Source organism: Lichenostomus cassidix, chromosome 5 (assembly GCF_008360975.1).
Source record: "Lichenostomus cassidix isolate B80296 chromosome 5, HeHo_3.0, whole genome shotgun sequence".
NCBI classification, from domain to species: domain Eukaryota; kingdom Metazoa; phylum Chordata; class Aves; order Passeriformes; family Meliphagidae; genus Lichenostomus; species Lichenostomus cassidix.
Window position 1 is genome coordinate 33320640 of NC_139486.1, and position 15471 is coordinate 33336110.

The 15471-nt window shown below is 40.3% G+C and overlaps 1 protein-coding gene across 1 annotated transcript in view; it reads right to left on the reverse strand.

Moving 5' to 3' along the window:
• LOC146436296 (serine/arginine-rich splicing factor 5-like) overlaps window positions 1-13723 on the reverse strand; it is a 16024-nt gene extending 2301 nt beyond the window's left edge. Inside the window, exons 1-7 of the mRNA XM_085062147.1 lie at window positions 13581-13723; window positions 11337-11475; window positions 7776-7846; window positions 6928-7014; window positions 4596-4668; window positions 720-793; window positions 205-315 (exon numbers count right to left, since the gene is read on the reverse strand). Coding sequence (XP_084918273.1) covers window positions 205-315; window positions 720-793; window positions 4596-4668; window positions 6928-7014; window positions 7776-7846; window positions 11337-11462 — 542 coding nt within the window. The 5' untranslated portion in view covers window positions 11463-11475; window positions 13581-13723. The remainder of the gene's footprint in view (window positions 1-204; window positions 316-719; window positions 794-4595; window positions 4669-6927; window positions 7015-7775; window positions 7847-11336; window positions 11476-13580) is intronic.
• Window positions 13724-15471: the final 1748 nt, after the last annotated feature.

Sequence of the window (15471 nt, forward strand, 5' to 3'; positions counted from 1 at the left end):
CCCAAAACCTTACTTTCATCCAGAAGTGTTCTATTTACCCTGTTTCAGCAAGTTAGTTCTTACCTTAATCTGTTTACATTGCTAAAAAGTGGTTCTGTGCAGTGATATTTAGCTTGGGGCCAAAAAAGTACATAATAGAACTTTGGCATCGATATTACTCAAATCCATGCCCTCAGCAGAATTTTATCATGTCAGGTGACATACCTATGCCTTCTGTGGTCTTCAGTCAGTTTAATTCTGCGTCCATTCAGCTCAGTGCCATCCAATTTTTCCAGTGCACTCTTCATGTCACTGTAAGATGCAAACTCCACAACCCTGTTTACCATCATGAAAACAAAGGGAAAAAATTCAGAGAAACAGAAAAAGAAAGGAGAGCAAGTTTGGCCCTTTTTCAGCAGCCACAGACTGGAGGTGTTTTAGCCTCAGGACTCAGATCAGAAATTATTATATAAAAATATGTTAAAGACAGCAGGACTTAACATTTGAAAGGAATTCTTCCTTTTCTGCTTTCATATATTGTTTTCATGATAGAGAATAGAGACTGAGTTCAATACTGAACTCCTACTTACTGACAGTTTGTGTTTTGGCTTTTGAACTGGAGAAATTTCAGCATCTAAGCCACACAATAGATTTACATTTAATTTCTTCTGTATTACAGGGAAAAACATGCCCTTAATAATTTCAGCTATCATATGGATTTAGACACAAAATGAACTTACCCTTCATTCCTGTTGTTTCTGTGTGCATCCACATAGGTGACCTCCCCTGCCTTTCTCATGACATCTTTCAGGTCCTACAGCAAAAGTTAACACTTTAGTCTTAAACACAACACAAGTGAGTCAGGTAGCAGAATACTCTCCTAAAACTTTCTCTGCTAAAACTGCTTAATGCTTTTCAATTTATATACATCAAAATATACGTATAATTTAGAAAAGTTTCTGAAACAGCTTATGTAAAAGCAGCTGCATATAGAAAGGATCCATCATTTTACAGCTACAGTGAATAAAACTGCTTTTAAGATAACTCTGCATCCCAAAACCAGCTATGAAAACACAATGCAATACTTGAAATACCAACATGTCCACTGAAATCAGAACTATAGAAGATGAGAAAAGCAGTAGTATTAAATGCAGATTTTCATGACTAACACCCCAGTTAAATGACAATCCAATAAATGTAGACAAATTCAACCTTTATCTTCACCTCCCCCAGCTTCAAAGCAAAATTAAAAGCAAAAAGGTGTAATTACAATGTAATTAGAAATTTTACAAAGGAAATTTTTTTCTTAAGTTTCATTTGAGCATCTGTCACACTACAGTGTCACATCAATACACTTCCTTGTCTTAAACTTAACAGAGGCTAAACGTGGACATAGTAAAATTACTTGCTTAGCAGTAGGAGAAAGCATAAACAAATAATGCAAAAGGTCACTAAAAAACTAAATATTTATATAAGTTAACGCAGCACTTTTACCCAACAGTATCTGGTATTTTATAATCCCAGACTACTTACCGCAGCACGCCACAAGTGGCAGGTGATATAAGAAGGTACCTTAAGCAAAGAGTTGCTTGTCCAATACCTAGCTGGCCAAGAGGAACTCTCTTACATGAGAAAGGCAGAGTGATGGCTCATAGCAATATGCTTCACGGAGGCACCAGAGGCCCTGAAAGCACTGGACATAGTCTCCAGTCTCCAGAAGTGGCTAAAGAACCCGAGGATGATCTGTGCTAGCCAATCGAGATCAAACCCAGGCATACCAAGATCTAGACTGCCAAAAAACAGGAGTGTCATAGGAACCAAAAGGAAAATTCAGAACAGGCCAAACCCTAGAATTTCAGCCACTAGAAAACCCCCAAATCTTTGGTTTTTTTCCTCCACACATGAAAAATGAAGGTTAACCAAATCAAGGTTGTTAGAAGAGGTTCAAAATGCACTTGGTTAGAAATATGCTTAAGGAACAAAAGACTACAAAACAAAAAGCCGAGAAAAAACTTTAGAACATTTGGCACAGAATACAAGAAAGCTTAGTTTTATCTAGTATTTTAATTAAAATTCAATAGTTTTAGGTTAAAAACTGGCATATGCAAAGTAGTAGATATTTTCCTAGTTTCGCAGATCTTAATATAAAGAAACCCTAAGAGCAAAAAAATTCGTACCTATAGTACCATTAAAAACAATACTTCAAATTCACTTTACCTCAATTTAGAGATGATGGACAAAATTTTGGCTCTGCTCAAGTCAATGAGAATTTAACCAGACCAGGACTGGTAAGTCAAAAAGGAGTTAGAAAATGTTAATCTACATAATTATTTCCTAAATCAGTAACTTAAGGCTTTAAAATTGAGGCTCCCACAGTCTTGCCATACTATATGCTGAATCCTAAGAAATATCAACATGAAATATCATTTGTAATAGCAATGTCAACATGATTAAGATGCCAACATTATTGCTTAAAAGAGAGGAAGTGTGCATGTGTTCTAAAAGCTCAACATTCTGTTACTAGAGGAATGTTTTAAAGTTACCTTGTTTTACCTAACCAGTGGAACAATCAAATTTTATTTTAAGTTTACTGCTCTGGTTTACCTTAAAGAGCACAAAAAAACCTGTTGTCCTTAGCAGCAAAAAGAAATAAGATGTAGGACAACCATAAATTGGAATAACACATATTAAACAATACATCTTGATGTAACACAGTTCTACTTTTCTCAACTGCTTGAAAATTTGATACTAAAAAACTAATGAGAGTGGTTGGAAAGCTCTGAACATGTAGAAATATATGTTTGCTAAAAAAAGGAGAGTTTTAACAGTTTGTCTGCTACTTAGAGATGAGATTATCTATTAGCAATATAGTCAACAATTTGAGGGAACTGAAATGAATACAAATTTCTATGGCTTTTTCTATGTTTAAATATCCCAACACAGTAACTTTTAAGGGAAATAGATTTCTCAAAGCATGGGGATCTGGACACACCAAAGATTATATTATGCACCTACGTTTAAAAGCAAGGTTCCATATTGAGTGTGTTTCCTAGCAGGAATTAGAAGGAAAGAATGCCACTACTGTTAATGCATTTATTAGCCATTTTAATGTGTTGTGTAAGTAGCGTAGTTAGAAGTTAAAACACTGTAGTCAGTATCAAAGCTGTGCAACTTCAAAAGTAAATGCAGCTTGCATATGGCTGTTACCCTCAAATGATAGGCAGGTATCAAAAAGTCTCTTATGCTAACATCATATATTTAAGAGACATTAAACCATATATTAGAATACTAAAAGATTCACCAGTATGATATCTGAATTGGGTGGGCTTCAGATTAAAATGTAAGTACACATAAAGCCATTATAAATATTCACAAGTAAAAGAAAGTTACAAAAATGTTAATTTTTTTCAAGTTATGCATTTAACACTAAACAGCATTATAAGATTTATTTTCCTTAACACTCCACTCCATTATAGCTTACTTCTCTGGTCCCTATTGTAGTTTCTAAGTGACAATCTCTTCATATATGTAACTGTGTAGCATACCCAGAAGATATTTAGATTAAATCCACTTGCTCATCACATCAACTCGTTTTTTTTTAGTTATTCAATAATTACCACAACTGTACAATTACGAACCCTTTGAACCTGTCATGTGGAAGATAAACAGAGTTCAACCGTTTAGCTGCATGGATTGCACCCAACTCTTATGAAACACATCAGCAGAGCTCCAGGCAAGTCAAGCAGCCTCCTCATGGGGAAGTAGCTCCAAGACCGAGGCTTCGAACATTCAACATGTTCTGCTGCATCTTTCAGTACACTGATTAAAGTCTCTTTATTCAAAGAATATAAAGGTTAATGAACAAGACTAAACTCCACTATTCACTCACCTTTTGTAAATAGCATCTGTTGCTAATGCCCTTAAAAAATGAACTTTCTATACACTGTATACTACAAAGAACACAACTAAAGGAATTGACTATATGGCTATTCTGTTAAAAGCCAGCTAAATATTAGCAAAACATTAGCGCGAGGTGAAAAAACAAAAAAGAAAGGTGATAAGAAAGCTTCAAATGACATGTACTGAAAGTTCAGGATTTAAAAAAAAATATCTAGAGTAAGCATACTTGAGCAGTAGCTCTCTTAAAAGTCCCTCTATTAATGCTGTATTACAAGAATTCTCAATTATGCATCAGGTCACAAAAGTATTTTGCAAAACCTAAGGAAAGACTATAAATTTCGATCAAAACAAAGACATGCACTTCCAGGTGTAACAATACAAAAGGATGACACAGTATGAATGAATGCAATGTTTCAGTATTTTAAAAATAATCTAGTGTCTTCCAAAGTTTCATCACTTGGCAAACAGAAGCAAGAAAGAATCACCTCCCAACTACAAAATCAAATGATAGAACTATTTGCACAGCTCTGAAACAAAGGACTTCTGTAACTGCTTGAATGCTAATTTTTAGCAATCACTGAAGCTTTTTTTATTTTTTGTTCACATTAAATATTTATGATGGCTTTATTAAGAAATTAGGCTGAAAGCAGTCTACTTACAGAGCAGTAAAATAAAGTGTAAAAAAAAAAAAAAAAAAAAAGAAGATGCTAACTCACCTGCCAGCTGATACGGGATGAAAGGTTTTCAACAATGATCCTGTGTTCAGTACGAACAGGAGGTCCATACCGGCTGGAAGAATTCAAAGGAGAAAAAAAAAGAAAAAAATTCTTGGGGGTAAGGAATTTAGAACTTAAGAAATCTGACATTTTCTACAGTTTGCTGAAAGATTTAAGCTATTTCCTTATTTTTGGACTGCAGACTTGATTCTCCCTAGTCAAGAGTGTATTTAAGACTCCACTAGAAGAAGCAAGCTGCTATAAGGGGATTAAAAAGGATTTTTATTAAGAACTTTTTACCAAGTCAGTCAACATAGATGTAATTTTTTTCAAGGTACACTATGTAAATGTCTAGTGAAATGAAAATAATGTACAGAGATTTAGTTTAATTTTGGTATTTGACCTGCTTGGCTCACATATGGTTTCTGGGATATTCAGAGAAAGGACTTTTTTATCTATCTTCTGGGTTTTTTTTAGTTGGTAGCATTCTGCTTCATGTCAGGGAGCTAGAAGGCACAATTTAAAGGCATCTTAGTTCACACTTCTAAATTCCAAATCACTTGTTAATATTTAAAAATGCCACCGTGACCTGTATTAGACGTTTTCTGGGTAGAAATATTTCTATTTCAGTAAAATGAGAGCTAAACAACTGACTGCCCTGAATGAACTGTGGCAGTTTACAGTTCCTGAATGAAAGCTGGTATTTTCCACTTAATGAAAAATGAAAGACCCTCACAAAAATGAAAATGTGGCTTGCCAATGTTCATATAACAGAGCAAAACATCTGGAAAGAATATTACTCATGCAAGTAATTTGTTCCCCATCCTAGCCATTCTGAATAGAAAGGGATTTGAGAATTGTGGAAAAAGGTATGCCAGTTTTTTGCTAAGTAATGCAGGATTCTAACAATGACACTACTTTGAATTGCTACCAAAAAAGACTGAAAAATCAAAAGCATTGACCATAGAGAAAATGATTCTCATATTCTCCCACAGAAACACAGTCCTAAATTGTATGGATTGATTTGCAAACTGAAGCACAGGCAATTTCATTTCATGGCATACCTCAAAGTGTCCCCATTTTTTTCAGAACATCCAGATCTTCCAGGTATTTAAACAGAGGTCCCAGAGTCACAAAACTGGCACGAGGAGTCTCATTTTTCCATTATTGCAAACCAAAATCTCTTCCTGTCTGGCACTGGCACTCTGACATCATGAACATGACTACAATGTCAAATGCCTACGACCTCCAATCAGTCACACTTGCTACTTTAAAAGTCCACTTTCAGCCTGGACCTCGGACCAATTATACTGCATCAAGGTTACTGCCACTAAAGAAAAAACAATCTAATTAGCATAGCTGCATATGCAAATTATGCACTCCTGACATTGGTTTGTAACTGGTAGCAATTCTGACTTGGTAACAAATGTGAAGGTTTATGTTCCACGTATCTTTGTCTTTCTTCCAAACTCTGCTCTGCATAGGCCACAGCTATAAATGTTTCTACAGATACTTCCTTCACACAGGTAGATATAAAGTACAAAGACGTAATGTGTAGTTGTCTGGTGGAATATTTGCAAATCTGCAGAACTTTCACTGCAAGTTGGCACAAAGTTCACCACTAGCTGAAATCACTGAAAGTGAACAACTCCACAAATATTGTATGTCCTCTAGAGGTATTCTAGAGATTAACTATGTCCTGGTTTTCACATTCCATCGCTGGAGAGAGACTCTGCTTTAGCAAGGCACCTGCTTGGTCAGCAAACTTAGTCAACTGGTATTTACTAACACATGCAGAAGTGTTTATCTTGTGCCCTAGCACTGCTCCGTTTCTAGGCTGTGCTGAAATAAGTATTTTGATAACCATACAACTGGAAATGTGAAAATTTGGTTAGACAGCAAATACCTTGAATTACCGCTCTACAATAATTCCACTTATCATGTAAGCTCAGTTTGGTGACAAAAGCCACCAGTGAAGCTCTGCATTTTTCTTGATTTAGTGTTAAAATCAGCCAATTCAGCTGCAGCAATAATCGTTCACATCATTTATATGACAAGAGAATCAAGACCAGCGTAGTGCCTACAATATGGCAAAGGCACATTTCATAATAGGTTTGTAAACCTCTTCAAGACATTTAAACTGCTTAAAAATCCACACTCTCCTCGACAAATAACAGTAATGAACCTGAAAGGTTTGAGAACATAAAACTTTTTTTGTGAAGCTACACAAAGAAATAGAGCTGGATCCCTAAATCACAAGAAGAGAACAGTATTTCACTCCAGCTCTTCAGTTACTGGAAGAGGAAAAGGACACAGAGCCCAGACCACCTACCTAGATCCACTCTGCGACTGATAGTAACTGAACCGTTGTGAGAATCTCCCCCTTCCTCTTCGGGCTCGAGCATGTTCAATTGTGACCCTGATGACAGGAACAAAACAAAACAAGCACAGAAAAAAATAAAACAACAAACTTTAAGTATCTGACATTGACTTAAATCTTTCACAACTGGAAGCAAATGTGCACAAACAAGAACTATCTTGCCCTTGCAAACAATGATTTATAACACAATCACTGGCATTTCTTAAAGAGCCAGACCAGTGTTTTTTCTTTTCTCATTCATCTCCCTTGGATTGTCATGAAAATTGTCACCAGTCTGTAATTCGGACTGAAACACTTGAATTTGCTCAACCAGAGCCCAGGAGTACTCACAAAGTGAAAAGGGTACTAAAATAACTAACAACAACCTAATGACCTAAATTCCAGCTTCCACAATCAAAATAAAAATTACTGTAGCATACAATGACCATAGTCCATACTGCTGCAAACTGAAGGGCAAACCCTCCAAATGATGACAGGCTATCATCAGCTTATTTTCTTGTCAACAGACAGATAAATAATAAATTCAATTCACTCTTACTAGTAATTCCTAATGATCTTGAAATAGCTTTGAAAAAGAACTAAGTGGAAGTAGAAAAAACAGTCAGCCCTGCTCCAAATCACTCCTCCTTCAGTCCCAAACTAATCTTTGCCTTAAACAAGAATGAATCCCAATGAATGTCTTTCAAGTTAGGGAAGGTATATCCCACCACAGAACCACAAGCAGAGCACAAGATAATGCACTGCATTTTCATGCAAAGCACGTTTTCTATTCTTAAGGGAAATTATGGTATCACACTTACCTTTCATCACACAACTCTTTACCATTTAGTTCATAAATTGCATCATCAGCATCCCTGTGGTCTTCGAATTCCTAGGAAGAAAATAGGAATAAAAAAGTATTTTCCCACAGTATACACAAATAATAATAAACATGCTTTCTTTATAAATGTTACATTTCTGCAGCAAGCATCACCAAGAACTTTGAATAAGGAAGCCAATTCCTAGGACATTTATGATCAAAAAGCCAAGGTGTTCCTATTCATGATAATTTCTTCTCCGTTCACCCCACAAACTCCTTTTGCCTCTCCAGTTGTTTCAGTATAACTATTTGCAGGACCTATATTAAATAAATTAAATGACCTGGTTTACTGCAGAAATATCTAAAATACTTCTGGGGAGAAGTGGGGGGAATTCCTTCAAGGCATACAGTTTAAAACACAGCCCCACATACAGGGAAATGCTATGTAACAGCATGAGCTGATCAACTGCAAGAGAGTTGTGCACTCTCAAAACTCTCATAAGATTAAATTCTTACTGAATTGGCAAAGAAAGGGTAAACCAGCAAAAAAAACCCTCCTAGTTTTTTTTCTGAATTCAGTTCACTAGCTGGGTAAAAAAGTGCCCATGTAAGAAGAGCATGAAACATAAGCCCCTCTTCAGCAGTTGCCAACTGTGGGTCCAGATCAGCTATAACATGCATAATTCCATTTACTGTTGCAATGGAATCTGTCACTTTGCTTTTGGCAGAAATGCTGCTTAAGTCAGCCTGAGTAGCCTCTGCCCACTATCCAGCCCACTGGTTCTTGGCAAAGCCACTTGTACAGCTCTGCAGGAAACTAGGTCAAGAAACCTACCCAGATGAAAACCAGCACACTTCGTGCAGGAGGTGGGGTGAAAAAGACAGTGTTATTTTTCAACCAGATCAGCTTCCCAGGCAGGTTCATTATATGTGGTTGAACAACTGCAGCAACACCATGAGACGTAAGGGGACAAAGGAAAGAAATAAAGCAGAGAGAACCAGCAGCTGGGTAGGGACTGCTAGAAGCAACAGTGTAGAAGGACAGAAAAAATTGTGGAACTGCACCTTGCAAGCAATCAACAACAGAGGAGAAGCTTCTCAAGTTGAAGAAAGTGTTTGCATAACTATAAACTGCTTTTCAAAAGCAATACTGGCTTAAGCAACCTTCCCCCTTCTGCACTGAAATCTGTTTCACTACCAAGTGAAACATCACACATCCTTGCATGATGATGCAATGATTATCTTAACAAAATTAATTCAGGCCCAGCATTTAGAAGTATCAATAGCCGACAACTACAAGTCCCATTATGTCAGCTACTTTCTAACAAACTGAACATGCGATGTGCAAGTCTATCCAGCTTTATGGTTTGAAGTTTGAAAACACTATGCCCTGAAATCTACAAAACTTAAAGTAGTTATAACTAGTTTCAAAGACTAAGCAATGATTTCAATCAAGCACAACAAAATGTGCTTTTAACACTGTAACAATGTTTACTTGGTTTTGCAATATGTTTTATAAATACAGATATTAATAACAGAAAATAAAGATGAACTGACAGCACGTGGCAAGTGAAGTGCCACAAAGGGTAATGCCATTCCATGTGTTTATAAATGACATGGATAACAGGATCAAGACCAGCCTCATCAATTTTGTGTCTGACACCAAAGTGGGAGGAGAAATAGATATACCAGAATGAAAAACCATCCCACAAAAACACCCTGATAGGCTGAAAGATTAGGCAAACAAGAATCACAAGTCTTAACAAAAGATAAACATGAAGTGCTGCATGTGGCATAAGATAATCCTAAGCAGTAGAATGCACTGGGGGCTGAGTGGCTGGAGTGTAGCTCTGCTGAAAAGGACATGGAAATCCTCATAGAGAGTCAGCTAAGCATGAGTCAGCAGTGTGGCCTTGCTACAATGAAAGCAAATTGCATCCTGAGCTGCAGCAGTAGGAGTACAACCAGCAGACCAAGGGATGCTTATTATTCCACCCTACTTGGCATTTGTTAGGCCACACCTGGAACACTGTGTCCAGTTTTGGTCCCTCCAGCTCATAAAAGACATTGAAAAGCTGGAGTGAGACTAGCAGAGGGCCACCAAAACTGATCAGAAGGTTGGGTAACAAAGAAAGGTCGAGAGAGCTGTGCTTGTTTAGCCTGAAGAAAAGGCAGCTCCAAAGGAATTCAGTCAGTCTTCCAAAACCTAGAACACAATTACACAAACAATGGAAGTGATTTCCGATATGGGTGCACAATGATGGGATGACAAGTAAGGGAGGGGAAGTTGTTCAGCTGCAAAGAAAAAAAAAATATCCTGAGAACAATTAAAGTTTTTCGATAAAGTTATGAGACAATTATTCAAGCTTATTAGCAATCTTTGAAAAGAAAATGGTTCCACGTAGGAACTAAAAAAGAGAAGAGGGAGTACTGACTGACTCGTTTACAGGAGTTGAACAGAAGTTGTTCCTGAATGAGTCAACAGCCCTGTCCAGGAAGAGAACAAGAACACTCATGGAAACAGGATTGAGAATTAGCACCAATTGGAAAAGCACTCTAAATAAACTCAGGCTCATGTCTGGATCAGCCATTTACCTCTGGACTTTAAATGACAGATATTTACCTACTGGCAGTCAACAAGAAACAGCGCATAATGCAGGGTAATCAGGAACCACCATGTATAGGAGTTAAGGTGCAATATCTGTATGAAACTAAAGTAGGCAAAGCCTGTTCTTTTGTTCTTTCCCCTTAACTCCACTCAAGGGATTGACCTTGGCAGAAAGAGTGGCATGTAAGCCTACCACAGTGTGAGGGCAGTATCAACCTTTCGAGTCTGAACAAAGTGCTGCAGAACACCTAATTCTCAGTTCTCAGGAGATAACAGTTAAAACACAGGCTGAACCTGAGTCTCTTTGTGAACCTGTAAAGCTGAAAAATTTGGACATTTAGGAGCACAGAGCTCTAGAAAGCAGTGGTAGGTAACTGAGATACAATGAACTGTCTATTTAATTTAACAGTCTGACAGACACGTAAGGCCTATAAATATGTACTGAGGGTGAATATATCTCACTTTAGCTGCACAAGACTTCAAAGCTGTGCTGCCTGAATCCATCAGCAAGCACCTATTACACCTGTTGTCTTAACCAACTACTTTGCTTTTATGTCAGGCTATTATTTAAGATATGACCAAGCAGACTAGAAGAAGTCAGACAGGAGCTTAAGTGGCTCTGTATAAACTTTTCTTCCAGGTCAACACCACAGAATTTTGTACTACCATAACAAGATATTTATAGATTCTTCAGAAATGAGGTATAAATTTTAAATCCACAGAAGGCTACAATCAAACAATGTATTTAACGTAGCTAAAATATTACCAAGATTGTGGGTAAAACATGGCCAAAACTGTAATCCAAAATTCTGAAAAAGCAGTCTGAAATGTGTACTAGTATTTTCCATTTCCCACTGCAACTACTATTGTCTTAAACATCTTCCCTTCCTTGACATCAGCCTAGCAAGGTTAGTACCTGGAAGCAAGAGCAAGGAAAACAAGGCTATTACTTACCACAAACCCAAATCCATTTTTTAGATGGATTTCTCGTATGCGGCCATATCCTTTGAAGAATTTCTCTACATCCCGTTCACGAGCACGTGAGCTCAAGTGTCCAACAAAGACACGGCAGCCACTCATCTTAAGGTTGATGCTAAAAAAGAAAACAGCACCGTTTATCTGATTAACAAACTTAAAATAGAGTGATTAAGATCACTTTTACATCTCAGAAATCTGGGTTAAATAGGATTTCATTTTACTGTCCTCCAGGTATACATGTTAAAAGCCTAATTCTCTACAGCCAGAAAAGTGATAAAATCCTGTCTTGCTGACTTCTAGGAGAATCTACAAAGAACTTCGTTTCATATTTTTTAATCGTGAAACTTAAAACCCCAACTCTAATACTTTGAAGATGTTACTGGACTAGCAGCAGTTGAAAAAAAAGAAATCAAAAAACCAAAACTCATATGCTTATCTTTGGAATAACAACAAACAACATAAAACATTCTCAAAATTTTTGCTTTCACCTAGAAGAATCTCTGCAATAAAATTTTATTGGCACACAAAAGACAAAAGGCAGTAATAAAATTTTTTCGATTTCCAGTAACCATAAATATATCTTAACAATCTATCAGGTTTTTGCATTAATTGCATTATGAGATTTCAACAATGGCCAAAATAAAAAAAGCTATTTGGGGCATTCAAATTATCAAAGCTATCTACTGATCCAGGATATGTAATTTGAGATATTCTATGTAAAACTCCATTTTTTACCTTGAGGTGTCACTTTTTCAGTTTATGTGGTTTAAAAATTTTTAAGATTTTGTAACTGGAAAGGATTAATTATTTGGATCACTCCAAATAATGAACTTGCTGTCATAGAAAAAACAAAGAATTCAAGCCCTAAGGAATGGAAGTATGATGTGATTTTGCACTACAATACTGGGCTCTAAAGCAGGTAGAGTAAACAGACAACATATCATGTTAGCTGTGAAAATAATTCCAGTCAGTTTGGATGCAGTATTTTGAATTAATGTGATTTACCTTTTCTGTTAACTAACACCCAATAGCTTTCTATTGATTACTTTCTTTACTAAGACTCACTGTGCCATCAGAGAAGTGCCAGAATTTTGGAAGCTTTTTAGGGAGGCAAGGGGTTGAACTGTGGTAGCACTTATTTAGATTGGCCTCAGCCATCCCTGAACCTCGGAGGAACCTACACTGCCCTGTGTAGCCATTCTCTCCTTTGTGCTCACACATGCATTTTAATGCCCACCCAGAAATCCAGCTCAGGAGGCTGGTTCAGCTCCCTCGAAGAGCGCCCAGTCTTCCAACAGATGGTTTCCCTGGCGCACCCTAACCACGCAAACACTGGCCAGGCCAGCAGTGGGTATTAAGGAAAAGGCCTTGTAGAGGAAGGGCAGCCTTACGTAACTGTGTGCTTTAAAACACGGCAAGAACAGCCACTTTGGCAACAGCGCTCATTTTGGGAACAACAGAGATTTCAAAGATTAAAACGACAGTGTAACTGCTATTCTAGGAAAATAGGGTGGGAAGAAGAATCGAAGAAGGAAAATGAACACGAGATGGGTGGGTGGAACTGATCGGCATTGAAACTATCAAATACACTGCGAAAGAGGTACGAACAACCCATCCGTGCATTATTTATTCAAAATCAGGAAGCACAATGGATGCCAGATCTGTATTGACACCTGCGAGGCGCGGAGCTTCACATGCCGCTCCTATCACAATGCAACCGAATTCGCTCGCCCGCGATTCAGAAGACGCGAAAAACCTCTCAGGAAGCAGAGCCCCGCAGCAAGCGGCCATCTGCTCCTCCCTCCCTTGGAGACGCCGAGAGGGGCCGAGGCTGCGCCAGGCCCGCGGCCTGCCCAAGGCAGCAGGGCCCTCTTCACGGGCCCGCCGCCACCGCGGCGCCGGCCCACGCAGCGGCGCAGGCCCCTAAGGCTCCTCGATGCTTTGCGCTCGCCTCCAATCCCCGACGGCTCCTCCCGGCCATCCCGCCGGGATCAGCCCTCCCCGCTCGGGGCAGCGATGGAGCACGGCCCGCGCCCCCCCCGGCTGCGGCCCCGCCGAGCGCCCGGGCCTGCGGCGCCGCGCGGCGCCAGCGCGGCCTCCGCCCGCGGCTCCCTTGCCTCGGCCCGTCCCCGCCCCGCCGCGGTGCACGGCCGCCAGAATCCTGCCGGCGGGTCCCCGCACCCGCCCCGGCCCCCCCGCGGCGGAGGGGCGGCCACGTACCGTCGCGGAGCGGCGAGTCCTGCGGGCCGTGAGGGAACCGCTCTGCGGCCGCGGCGACAATGGCTGCCGGCTGCTCCACCGACCGACCGCCGCGCCACCACCGCGCCTGCGCGCAGCCGCCCGCGCCGCCCCGCCCGCAGCGCGCCGCACGGCACGCCGGGAGATGTAGGCGCGGGGGGCGATGGCGGGGAGCTCGGAGATCATGGCGCTGCGACCCGCCGCCACGGACAGGGACACGTCCCGCTAGCCCAGGCTGCTCAGAGCCCCGTCCAGCCTGGCCTTGGACTCTGCCAGGGATGGGGCATCCACAGCTTCCCTGGGCAACCTGTTCGTGCTGAACTGCCTCTGACTTTGGACTAAGACATGGCAAAACAGATGGGTTACAATTCTGCTTAACAAGCGGAGGAGAAAAGTCCAGAGAATTTATCTGAAGTGTTGCACTCGGCAGCTCAGTGCTGCCAACGGGAGTGTGCTGCAGGCAGCCCCTGGCTAGCGGCTCCTCCGGGGCACAGGGAGCTGCGCTGCGCTGGCTAGTGGCGCGGCACTGCGGGTGTCGCTGGCGGCACGGGGAAACCTCGGCTGCGGAAAAGGACTAGGGGAGAGCCAGGCCTGCACGGCTGAGAGTAAACAGCACAGCCCTTCCCTGCTTCATCGGCACATCTCCGACAGCAGTAGGGCTGGAAAAGGCGTGCCAAAACGATGCCAGCGTTGCTGCTCCTACAGCTTTCGAATCTGGGCCAGCCGTGGTTTTTGGTTTGGGTTTGGGGTACGGCTAGGGTGAGGGTCAGGCTTAGGGGATTGAGAGAGTCAAATATCCTACAGCAACAGATATGCTCGCTTCATGGAATTGCTACAGTGTAATTAATGACAGTTTACAGTCTGATGATCAATATAAAAATCACATTGCTTCACTGTGGCATAGCTTGTTTAGTGTTCACTGTCCAAATGCTTAAAATATAACTGCAGTTGGGTTTGCCCCTTTTCCCCCCTTGTCTGACAGCATCATGTCTGGATTTCCTGCTTTAACCTGGAGTAAATATCTAAGTCACATTTATGATATTGTATGTTAGATTCAGGCATCATTCAAATTTATTGCCCTCTAATTAGTGTCTAGGATGGAGATAACCTATACATTCAACAATCATATAATGAACCTAATCTTTTAGGTAGGAAGTGACCCCTTGAGATCATCTGGTCTAATCCCCCAAGGTTGTCCAGGACCATGTCCAGCCAGCATTTTATTATCTCTCCAGATGGAGGCTCCACAACCTCTCTGTACAACCTGAACTAGTGTTTGATCACCCATAGAGTAGACAATAAGTGTTTACTTGTGTTCAGATGACATAAAATTCCAGATGTGGCCTTACCAGTGCTATGTAGAGGGGCAGGATCACCTCCCTTGATCCTCCAGTGATGCTCTGGCTAATGCAGCCCAGGATGCTGTCAACTTTTGCCACAAGGCAGCCGATGTGAACTCTTATTTTTTAAGAAAATGGAGCAATTTTAACAACAAAACACAGCTAGCTGTAGTTAAGAAAAAGAAAGCAAGAGTTGCTGTAGCTGGTGTAAGTATGCCTTACAACTTTAAATACAATGTTTAGTTGTAAGGCTGCTTTACTTTTTCATTTGATAATACAGTCTAAGACACTCAAAATGGCAACGCTGTGACTTTTTGTGCAAATTCTGTGTAAGTGGCAGAGATGGACTGTTACAGGAGCAGCAGTAGAGTCTCTGTGTGACGGTATGCTTGAACTGCTGTGTTAAGAAGCTCAGAAGCAGAAAAAAGCTCCTTAGGTGGCAGTCTTAGAATGGTATGGGTGTAATAGGGATTGGAGTTACTGGCAGTAATGAAGATAAGTCATGCTAGAAGCCCAATTAAAGCTTTTTCAGT